Raw genomic sequence first — 12,710 nt, forward strand, 5'->3', positions numbered from 1 at the left:
AAGTGCATGTTATGTGCATGTTATATTTAGCATATTTTCACATTTACATTTGAGGTATTTTTTACGTGAGGAGAATTGAAGCCGTTCTATGCCCTCTTCAAAGCCACCAGACTCCATTGGCAAAAACAGTAATTTTAATTTGTTTAGTTGTGTGACTGCTGAATCTCAACTCACCCTTTTAGAGATATCATTAACTGTACACGTGTAGTGTATAAATTGTATTGGAGGAGGCGACAGAAATTGGCAGCATGTAATGGACCAGTGTTTGTGTATGTTACGGCCCCCGACGTTGCGCATCAATCGTACCATTGATGTTTGCTGTCATTGTCCGACATCTTGGGTCCAATTAATGTGATGCTGTGGTGCATGACAACGTGTTGATTCCCATCATTAGATCCCATCTAATCACAGTGGCATCCTCACACATACTCGCACACGGCAGTATGCATGATTGCACGCACGCACACACACACACACACACACACATATAGACAAGATGGCTCTAATCACATCTGCAGGACTCATCTCCAAAGATCATTTGAGAGGTGGACTTTCATTTAGTGAGTTTAGCCAACAAGATGCACGGATTTATCTCCCCAGCTAAGAGGAGGTGACAACACGGGTCATTTATATTCCAGACGCTGCGTCTGCACAGTGCTTTCTGACCTCCTGAGCCTCAGCATCCTTCTGAGGTCTAGACCAGCCATTGAATTATGGGGCTGATAGGGACTCTGTGGCGTGGGTTGCCTAGCAACCTGTATTGAGTGAGACGGGAGGCCTGCTGATAGGGAGATTACCAGGGTTCCTGATAAAGTCCTTCCTGCCATGAACGGCTGCTTATCGTGGTTCTGTCAGAGGAAAAATGTCAGCTATTACCTCCCTCAAAACAGGAAGTTGGAGGTACGGAGACACTGCGGGCGCCACACACCATTACAACATTTCAGTTGGGCAGATGGAAGCCACTTTACTGTGAAAAATGTCTTTCTCATGTGTGTTTCTCACTTTCAGCTATCAAAACATATCCCTCATGAACCTGTTTTCACAGTTTCCCTCTCTTCTTTTCCTCCGTAGATGGAGTGTTTGGACGGTGCCAGGAGTTGGCCGCTGCAGACCTGTACACGTACGATATTTCTTCCTCTGCTCTGCAACGCCTCAGGATCCTCCTACAGAAACTGGCTCACAGAGGTACACACACTGCCTGTCTGTCTTTGTCCGAGCGTCTCTTTTTTCTCTCCTGTTCAGCGGCTTTATCAGACATGTACAGGGCTTACAGCAAATGCTTGTTAACTGCCATTGTTTGACGCAAGCCAAATAAGCCAAGCTGTCTCCTTGGCTAGCACGGCGCAACACCATCGAGCGAGAACAGGTCATTTGACTCATATCGGGCCATTGTTTTGCCATCATCGCCTAACTCCAGCAGCCAATCTAATTGGCTTGTATGCTGGTGAGACTTTTAGAGCTAATTTTGTGGATGAGTAACTGTGAGATGTGCAGTGTAATCACATTAGGCAGTCTCTCCTACTCAATCAATAGCAGCAGCTAATGTGTTTGTTGTAACAGGTTACATCTTCAGGGCATAAAGTGCATTTACAATAGGATGCCTTCACAATAGAACTAACTACATAAGTCATTATGAATGAAGTTACAGAAGGAATTTAAAGGTTCCCAACCTTGGAGCCATGCTGAGAATTTAAAAGTGTCCTCAGCTCGGATCAGTCACGTTAACAGGTCTGATTTTATATTCATGTCTTGTTCTGTCTGTGGTAGACGGAGCCTCCTCGTGCTGATGGTTGTTACAGTGTGAGCAACAGCTAGAAATGACTAGAGCCTGCAGGCAGTCTGCTGTTATCCATCCCTGTAACTGCAAAACAAATCAGGCTGTTCTCATGAACATTTTGTATCATTTCCTACAAAAGAAAATGCACTCAAATTTTGTGTCTTTTTTGCAAAACTGTATCTGGCAACAAAGCCACATAGATCATTACACAATGGATGAATTGAGCAAACCTCAGCTTCAAAACAGGAGACCGGTGTTTGTGTCCCAAGTTATGTATGGAAATAGTTTTTTAATAACCCTAACTCTGTCTTTTTTTCCCTAACCCTACACTAGTAGTTTGGGTGCCTAAACCTAGCAATATGAATCTGTTTCCCAATGTTAATGTGTTTAAAATTTAAAATCGTATTTCTTAGGCTATCAAACAAACCCATTCATGAGAGGCACTCATAGGCACTCTTATAAAGGTATTCTCTGACCATAAAATGTTCAAAAGTAGCTTGAATGTGATGATGTTGGAATATATGACACAAATGGTAACATGGGCCTGTCATTTCTTGATAATTTTCTTCTTTTCCTGGAAAGAAATTAGTAAAAGAAGGTTAGGAAGTGGCGACACATTTGGATTTAGAGAAAATAAAATTCTCTTTAAAAGGAAAGGAGGGTAAGTTCTGCAAAAGATGTTTAATGAATAACTTTAAACTGAAATATTAATCAGCATCTTCAGTACTTGTTCCTACTTACTCTTTAGACACCTCATTGTGTGTATGTAGAATCAGAATTCAGATAGACCCTCTACTGTACAGACACACCAACTGGTTCATTTCCTTTCTTAAAAAAAAGTTTACTATTCTTTTTATGTATTCACTATGATTCTTTACCATTTTAATAGATTAATATATTTTTTTCTGTTGGCAAGACAATACACCCTCCTGTAAGTGGGCTGTAAATTAGTGAGTATGCATAGGCTGTTTATTACAAGTTCATCATTCTTACTGATATATTTTGCAAGGCCTCTCATGAGGAGAGAGAGTTGCTTAAAAGCAGTAAAAAATAATAATAATAAAAAAAAGTAATTTGGTATTAATTATATGGGAAATCATTCAGATACAAAATGCAGTTTGTGGCTACAGTTAAAAATATTTGGAGAATTAAGAGTTCAATAATAAATAAATTATGGATGAACTTTAAATGCAGCAGTTCTACCAAGGACAGTCCTCTCAGTCAACAACTGCTCATAAACTGTATCCTAACTAAGAGAACTGTCTCAGACATGTATCTCTATTTTCCTTATAATTAGTACTAATTGCATGGTTGTTTCCAGGAACCTTTTCAGTAGTTTTAATGAATGAATGAATGAATAAATTTGTATAACTTTAAAGACCCTGAATTACCAAGCAAATTATTAGAAAATAGTGGAGTTTTTTTAAAATATATTTTCTCCAGAAATTTGGCAGCCTGTAACTGCAGTTACAACCCACCGGGGGGCAGTAGACACCTTTAACACAGACCGTGACCACAAACATCAGCCCTCCAAATATAATTGGCTTTGCAGGCCACTCTGAGCTTAATATCTTTTAACAGGCGTGAACCACTGTTGAAAATCATTAAGAGTAAGCAGTCGGTCAGAGGAAATAAAAAAAGAGGGGGGAAAATATGCAGTGATGAATATTAAGCAAGGCGAGACCACACATTTATTCTCATTACTGCTTAGAAATAAACAAATGAGATTGAGGAGGATGAGAAGAGACCAGGTGTGTAATTTTTTCCCCTTACTCCGTTTTTAAGAAGTGTTTAATTCTTTAGATGCTTTCCATCATGAGACTCTGACCTTGTGTTTGTAGACATCCGTTTACAGACGCCGCAGACATGACATCATCACTTTGAATCATTTCCCCCTTTTCTGTCTTGTGGAATCACATCCACAGACACGGAGCATTATCTTTGGATGAGTCCACAATGCACTGTTAATGCTCGCTGGCACGCTATTCTTATCAGCTCAACAGCTATTGAAGTGTCATCTTTGAGACATAGGGGACACATTTTTTTTAAAGTCCAGACAGGGTTATTGAGACCATTGTACTGTAACCTAAATTGAAGAGATGAAGGGGAGAAAAAAACGGGGAGGAACATCAATGGAATCGATTTACAATCCTCTTTATCTTGCATCAGAGATGCAGGTAGAAATCGCACCATCTCTGCTCACTGCACAACACCAATGTCATTCTGATCAATAGAAATTGACCCTTGTACAAAAGGGCTTGGGTTGTCTGGATGTGTCCCCATTGGCAGAGCACAATGTCTGGTATTACATTCTCACCACAATACCTTTTCAATGCACCGTCCTGTCATCCAACTGCAAATGACTTTTATATTACACAGCACCTAAAGCCAAGCAACTTTAGTATTCAGTATGTGCAGCCACAGTGTGTCTACACATTTCTTAGCTCCGCTGCTGTCACATAGCTGTGCAGTCATTATGGTTCTGCTAAACGTGTGTGATACACATAGGAGCTCACCTTGGTAACTGTTGTCTATTAATTTGATGTACAATAAATTAAAATATTGGATCGTTTAATTGAACACAGCCCCTAAACACCAAATGTCCAGTTATAGCTTAGCAGCTGTAACTAGCTTTGGACTTTTGGTGGGGTTGCAGTTGGAGCGATAATCTGTAGTTGTCCTGTATTCCCAACTAAATAGCTTACTGTCTACCTACAGCAGTAACCATGGATGTTTGATAAGATGTACTGGACCCAAAGATGGCGCCTATTCAGACCATTGAGAATTACTTACTGACATATGCACCAATTCAGTATTATGGTTCCCAGGTTTTACACCCATAGACTTTACATGGTTTAAACATTGCAGATTTTTACATCACTTTTCTCCGCTTGAGGAAATTAATATACACATAAAACCTTCATGGATCAAAGAGTCATAATTCAGCTTCTTTGCAGTTTGACGTGTCCTGTCAACAGTTTCACAGACGTCTCTTTCACTATCATGGTCTGTGGAGAAAATGCTTTTTTGGGCTGCAGGGTGGGGATTTTTAGCTGCAATACCGGGAGTGGCCACTGGGAAAAAATGGCTGCAATGCTTATTATACAGTGGCAAGAAAAAGTACATAAACCCTTTGAAATGATCTGGTTTGCACTTTGTGTTTATCTTAACTTAGGACTTAGCTCCAGATCAGTTCACATTTTATGAAAATGTAATTTCAATACATCCATGGTAGGGGCATGTCATCAGCTGACTATACTATTTTTAGGGCGTGACAGCTTGCTGTGCCTGCTTATAACTACAATACGAAGACGCTGCCATATTTTAGAGTTCAAACTGAACTGGGTCTGTCATTCTGTTTATTATCTCCACCGAGGAGGTTTTTTTTTTTTTTGATTGGGTTTGTTGGTTTGCCAGCAGGATTACGGAAAAAAACGACTCTCCTGATTTTCGTGATATTTGGTAGAATAATAATAAGTCATTTTTTCAATGGCAACAACACACATTACTATTCATTCTTTTATAAATGGTTAACTCACTGAATAAATTGACGCTTGTCTTATTTTAAACTAATTAGTATTGATTAAAAACCAACGTATCTGTGTTTATAATGAGTTGGATTCATTATAAGCTGATTGAGAATCAAATCTGAACAGTATTTCCCTAGTTATATTCCATTTTCTCTTCCAGTGACATTCAGAGGATTTTTCGTTTTAAAACTAAACCAACAAAACCAACTGACAGAGTTTGAGCGTTAGCATTGGGCTTAGTCAGAGCTTAGAAAATGGCCACTTGGACTGCAGGACAGATGAAGATTAATTCAGAATTTTTTTTTCAGTTTCAGTTCTTGGTCAGTATTTATACCGTCAAACTCTCAACTTCAGAAAGAATCATGTCACTGGTCTTCCTGATATACCACGTTAAACTACTCTAACCTGCACTCAATTGACCTTGTGACCCTGTGCGGGGCAGTGTATACTCTCATAGTACTGACAAGTGAAGTAAGATGATGCACTGTGACATTTGCATTAGCTCCATTGACAGGAAGCATCAGTCAGGGAGAATCAGTGACCATAAACTGACATTATGTCACTCCAGTGCCACTGAAACCACATCATGGGCCGAGTTTGCCTCCTGCACAAACATGCTTTCTTTGACAGACAATCGACAGAAACTTGTTCCTCCTCATATTCTGCTCTGTCTCTTCCTTGACAACCTTGCTAGACGGTGCTGGAGAAGAAAAAAAAAGGCGGACACACTCGCACGCTAACATGCCATGTGAAAACTTGAGTTGTTATGAGGAAAACAAGAGTGCTTTTATTGAACCGTTCAGTGTGAGACCGTGTCTGTGAAGGGGGCAAGATCATTTCAAAGAAACCTGCCGCAGATTTTTATTCTGAACAAAATGATTTCCTCCACGGGCAAATAATCGTTTGTGTCCTTGTGGATGTTCGCCAACAGTTTTTTTTTTCTTTTCTGTAATGGCAATTTGAAATTACTTCTGTAGAGGTGGCGAGGTAGTCATACTTCAATCAAACCCACAGAACTTTATTTTAAATGCTCTTTTAAAAGCCTGCAAAGATGCCAAATATATCTTTCTTGGTTTTGGGGAAATGTGTATAAAATATTACTTAAGATTAGAGCATACCGCCATAATGTGATGTTTAATGACGCTGTAACAAAATTGCAAAGATGCATAGAAGACAGTTTGCACAAAAAAAGTTCTATTCAATGAAGTTGAATCTTTTGGATCTATGATGAATGCAAATGCAGATCCCACTGTTCTGATTGCAAAACAAAAGCAAAATTTTTAACACTCATTATATGGATATGTACTCTTTATACTACATCATGGCAATTTTCATTAATTATGATAAATTTAGATAAAAAATTAAAATATATTGCCTTACTTATTATTACTTATTGCATTATATCGCAATATATTGAATGGAAACTCCTGTGTCATGATACCTGTCGTATCACCAGATTCTGGCCAATATACTGCCCTACTTAAGATATTTAGAATATTTGCATTTTAAGAAATAGTCTATTATAGCCATAAAAACAAAAAGCAATGAGTCATGTCACTCAGTGTTAATATCGTACAGCCACAATGACAGGATGGAACAAGTTAACATGATCCGGTGAAATAAAACCATAAAGTTTCTGAAAGGTACAAAAATGTATGGGTAACGTAAGTATGTTAAATGGGACATTTATTACTAACTTTCAGGTTCATACTTTTGGTTTTTACTAGAACATATTTGCATGCTTTATTGTTCAATAAGAAAACACCTGGATTTACATTTTCTCCCAATTTTAAGGCCTGTCTCTTTAAGCCCACTGGCTCTGATTGGTCCGTGTTTTCAGTTTGGCGCGATCGTTGTCTCTGCACTGTCATTGCAGCCGGGGAATGACTGTAATGGCACCGTAGCTGTGCTGTAGCTGTAGCTGAAAACAGAAAAGTTGAGACATCACAATCTTACAAAAGTCTTGATGGCTCGTTTAATGCAAAGTTTTTTAATATGTACTGTGTGCATTTCTCTATGGATTTGATATTTTCACAGCATTTATAAGTATTTATAATTAAAAAAGACATGGAAATCTGACTTTTTACAATATTGGACCTTTACAAAGATATAACAATACTCTCTCACTCATTTAAAGTGAATGAAATGACACTGTACATGGTGTTTTCATATTTTCTGCCCCACTGTTGCAGTGTTGCTTTAATTTTTGTGTCAAATTTGGATTGACACATTTCATTTTGACTAATTAGGTGGAACTCGGTGCTAAATTATTCACGCTCTCTTCCATTAATGCCTTTAAAATCAGTTGGTGGACAGAAGTAAAAGGGAAAGGGGAAAATCTGCATTTCAAAAACCGCAGATGAAACTACAAGACATGTAGACAGGATCCCATCTAATAGGCTTTGAATATTTAGGAGGCCCCCTCTCTCTCTCTCTCTATCTCTCTCTGTCACACAGAAAACAGACAGGAGGCCAACAGAAATATCTTGCTTGTTTGAAAGCTGTTGCGCTAATGGCAAGGCGTTAATTAACTGAGGCATTTGCCTGAGACGGCATGCTATCCTTAACAGGCAAAAAACCCCGGCAGCACTTGGTGATGGAACCTGCTCTTTCTCTGGACTTGCGGATGAATTTGCATGACATTTAGCTCCTCAGTGCCGGAATAATCAGCTGAGAGGTTGATTGAGAGGAATCCAACCGTAAAGGCCCCCGCCACTTTTCTTCCTGACTTTTTCTTTTACAAAATGGCTCATTTTGATTCTGTAATTTGCGCCGGCATACCTTTTTCCCTCAAGTGTGCCCGTCGCAGACACAACAACAACATGGTATGTATGGAAATGAGTGCATCCCCCAGGAGACGGAGGGGATAGAGGTGTCACAGTTGATGAAGCCGGCTTCATCCTGTTGTGGTGCCGTCGCACATTCGCCATGAACCCCTTTAACCAGCTGCAGTTAACCGCAGGTACCATATGGATCCTTTAGGGCTGAGGCCAGACCCCGTCACCACTGATGGTAACATAAATAATCATCACCGCGCTAATATATAACAAGTATACACCACATCGGTTAAGCCATGGGTAGTTAAGTGTCATTGTTGTGCGGATGGATGGCTGAGCTGCGTTCCAGAACAGTGACAACATACGCTGCTTTGTGCTCCATTCAGTGCTGCCAAGAATGACTGGAGGCATCTGTAGCTGCTCTGCATTGCTCAGATCCTCATCTGGTGCTTATGAATATCTATGAGAATACCCAGAGTCTATGGGTGAGAAGCCAGGCTAATGAAGACATTCTGCGGTGTTGATACTTTCATTTTTGTGTCTATTTAACACCAGGTTTTTTAATTTATTGCTATTAAACATGTCCACATCATTAAGAGCAGCATTGTTTCTGTGGATGCCTAAAACTTAGGTATGTGGCAGCTAGAAATCTAAGCCACAGCATAATTACTTCTATCTCATTAAAAAATGGTTCTGCACTGAAATGAAGTGTCATCAGTGAACATCTTGGCCCCTTGAAAAAAGTATAATATCTGTGGTATTTCTTTGCTCTTTGCCGATGGAATGCTGCGCCTCTTGGCTCATTGGGAACTGGGCCATGTTTTGGGTATCTTTTTTGCTTGGGTAGCTCCATCTGGTCCTGGCACCAGCGCGCTTTGCCCCTGCCCAGGAGTTCTGCATCCCAACTATGTGTTGGCAATTAGCAGAGATGTTGGCAAGGCGTCAGGCCGCAGTGTGACATTCTCCCTGGGCTTGTTGACTGGCTGTGGAGTGTGTGTGTCTCTGTGTGTACATGTCTGTGTATACATGTGTCCGTACATGTGTGCATGAGTGTCAGTGTGTAGCAATGGCTTCTTTTAAATGTGTCGTCATTTTCAGACCTCTACTCTATCAATCCAGATCCATCCTTGTAAAGAAACAGTTAGGATTTTCAGCCTAAGATTTGAAAGATTGTTTGTAAATTATTATTTTTTTAATGTTTTGCATTACAGCATTGAATGATGTACTTTATGTTAGGGTTGCTCGATTATGCTCAGTCACCTCGAAGGTGACCTTCAAAATAAACCTTCCAATTTTAAATATAATTCAACTAAAAGAGATTAAAAAGAGTTTTTTTAACCTCAATGAGGCTTTTACCTGGTTAAATAAAGGATATATATACATAAAACCCTAACAAAAATAATATTTAAAAAATAGATAAATGGATAAAGTAAATACCAAATAATATGTATGTGTATATAGAGTATATATATATATAATAAAAAATAAAAATAAATTGTATATGTCTCTTTGATTGTATTGTTTACTGCAACTGTGAATCAATAAAAAAATTAAATTAAAAATAAATAAATAAATAAATTGTATCAAATATGTTGTTATTATGCACTGTCACAACCAAAAGTGCACTGTTGTAAAAAATAAATACATAAATAAATACATTTCAAAAAGGGTGCACTGGATTCATAAAACAGGAAAAAACAAGAGTGTCATCTTGAAATGCAAATTGGAAATAAAATTTGATTAATCGCCCAGCATTGTTACATTTAACTGGCTGTATATAGTCAATTTTCCCCACAGTATTTTAAATTCTCATTACAGTAGAAGTCTTCGAATAAAGGTCAGTTTTTACCTTTATTGCATTGACAAATGCATACCAGTTATCTTTTGTGGAGCCTGCAGTTATGTCCATGTGATGGCTCTCTTGCAAGCAGCCGAAAGTATTTTAAAGAGATATTCTATGAGTTTATCAAGGCGATAAAGGAGCATTCAACTTGTATTCCAAATATTTTTTATTAATCTCTTTAGGCGTTTCAAGAAGTGATATAGAAAAAATAAGTGAAGTGGAGTGTGAAATGTTCGGCTATCTTGCCTCGAACATTTATTTTGTCACTGGGAACACATTTTAGAGTCACAAATATCAATAACAGAGTCAGAAACTTTACTTGGTAGTTTTAGCCTCTATTATTCCAGTCATCCTCAGTTCTCTGTAGGCCAGATTCTCACTCCCAGCTCTGTTTTTTAATGAAAAGTCAAGGAGTTTTGGGAGTTGTGTATTCTACTGTATAAACCTAATATTAGATGTTTGTTGTCTTTAATCTTATTTGCCACAATTATTTCTGTTGACTAGATTAGTTTCATCATCCGCTTTGCTTAATTTCTTTTCCAGTAGTGTTTGACCTGGAGATTTCTGCAGGAATCCTAATGTCTTATGTTTATATTGATTCAAGAGGTGCTTAAAAGACCCCAATAAACAATAGGATTTCTGAAGATAACAATGGAGGTGAAAGCCAGGCTAAAATTACAAACTAAAATGATTTAACTGTTTGAACCAGAGGCATGTTTCTTTTAAATAAACTGCCAAACATAAATCTTCAACTGCTCGTCTGTTCCAAGGGTTAAACTCTTATTTTGATAGTTTGGAGTTTCAGGGAAATTTCAATCTCTGTTTCCAGGTTTGACATGGCAGGACGACATCACCCAGCAGGTCATCTCTCGAGAGCTCTCCAAGCTGAGGACCATTCCTGTCCACCATCAGGCCACAGCTCCGAGCCCCCTGACTGCCTACAGCAGCTCCAGAGAAGGGAAACTGAGCAGAAACTTCCAGCAGTACCTGACGGGCCTGGGCTTCCTGCCGCAGTCTGAGGTTGGTGGACAATCAGGAATCCAACGACAGGGAGCCAACGTTCAGGTAAGAGTCTCATACACTGTAGACTTGTAAGAGTTGCTGACTTTGGAGTGAATTAAAGAGGTGTACAAAAATCATCCAGGTTAATAACAAAAGATATTTAGAAAACAACTACATATTATACACATGAAGTTCAATTTACTGGTGTACTACTCAGTCTGTGTGTTTTATGTCTTCTGGATGGACTGTCTTTAGTTTTCTTGATGCCATCAAGGTAATCTCAGCTTGGGGGCGAGCCTTTTACCAAAACCCTCTTAAAAAGTCTATTGTTTCAAAAGGACTTATTAAATAATAAAAAAATGCTTTCTCACTCCATTATAGAAACATATGGGATCCAGTGTTTCTGTAGCTTGTTCTTAATCTGGAAAGATTAATGATGTGTTTCCACTGCTTGGTACAGGTCTGCTCGACTAGTACGGACTGGTCCTTTACCTGGACCGGCTGTGTTTTCAGCTGCAGATGGTCATCATGGCATTATCAGCTGATTGCTATAACAATGCAGCTTGAAACGGCTGTGACATCATTTTAAACCTTGCACTTGCTGAATCCTTTTATCTGCAACCAAATAGAGGAACATCTGCACTTCACAGACTGCACAATATAATGTAGGATGTAATTTTGCAGGCTGGCATCTTTAAAAATCTTTTTTAAAAATACTATTGCCAGCATAGATATTGAAACAGCTGCTAACGGCACCTCACAGGACACTAAGTGCTCGAACTTCTGACTTTTCAAACACAACTGCATTAGTTGAATTTGCAATATTGTGATCCCACGATTCTTGCGTGATGTTGTGTGATATTGTGAGAATCCTGTTGCAATGTACCAGGTGCCAGATAGTATGGAAGAACCAAATTCATGGGAATTGGGTTTAGTAGAGCCGTGATGCACCATGCAATGGAAACGTGGCATAGACGTGCAGATATCACCACCTCTGCTGCTCCACTTTTGACCATTTAAACCAGCAATACCACCAACTTTACAAAACTGACATATTACATTTCTGTAGTGAATTTTCAATAAATGCACTGCCTTAATGTAACTGCTAGAAATATAGTATTTAAGGTTGAGGGTTGAGGCTAGAAATATCGCTCTACAAAGTAAACAAACACATGAAAAAACAATCACATTCTCCTCGACTGAATTATGGAAGAGCCTCTTCCTTTTCCTTTTGAAAAAAAGTCAGTGTGTCGTTTGCTGGGGTCGCCCTCTTGTCCCCGCACCGCTTTTGTTTCTTGCTTTCTGTCTTCTCCTCGCTCTCCCACTGAGCAGGGACCCTTTTACACAAAGATCTTCCATCACCTCTTTACATTATTCAATCCTCATATTTAGGGTGGAACCCCGGCTTTGTGTGAAATGTGCTCTGCATCCTTCATAGCCGAGCTGCTTCCTGCTGCTGTGTCAGTGCAGCCATAATGCAAAGTTGAAGAGTTCAGGACCTTCCTTATTGATGAGACGAGCTCCTTTGTTGTGTAGTGTGATGGAAAAAGGCAAACATGGTTAGCATGAATGGCAGAGCACCCCCGTCTCGCTGTGCTAATGCCATTATGGCCTCTCTGTATGCCGGGCTTGGAAAGACTGACATTTTCTCTATATACATTTGAAGGACAGAAAATGGCACCAAGGGAGATAGCTAGTATTAGTGCAGCAGCGACATGGATAATAATGCTGCTCAGTGGATCGGATATACTGTAGGCTGAATTGAAGCGTGGGTCGTCATG

At 39.2% G+C, this 12,710-nt stretch overlaps 1 protein-coding gene across 1 annotated transcript in view; it reads left to right on the top strand.

Moving 5' to 3' along the window:
• ptprn2 (protein tyrosine phosphatase receptor type N2) overlaps nucleotides 1-12,710 on the top strand; it is a 145,279-nt gene that overhangs the window by 26,818 nt on the left and 105,751 nt on the right. Inside the window, exons 3-4 of the mRNA XM_059326577.1 lie at nucleotides 1,072-1,185; nucleotides 10,757-10,992. Of these exons, the coding sequence (XP_059182560.1) occupies nucleotides 1,072-1,185; nucleotides 10,757-10,992 (350 nt within the window). The remainder of the gene's footprint in view (nucleotides 1-1,071; nucleotides 1,186-10,756; nucleotides 10,993-12,710) is intronic.

This window comes from Centropristis striata, chromosome 23 (assembly GCF_030273125.1).
Source record: "Centropristis striata isolate RG_2023a ecotype Rhode Island chromosome 23, C.striata_1.0, whole genome shotgun sequence".
Lineage (NCBI taxonomy): Eukaryota > Metazoa > Chordata > Actinopteri > Perciformes > Serranidae > Centropristis > Centropristis striata.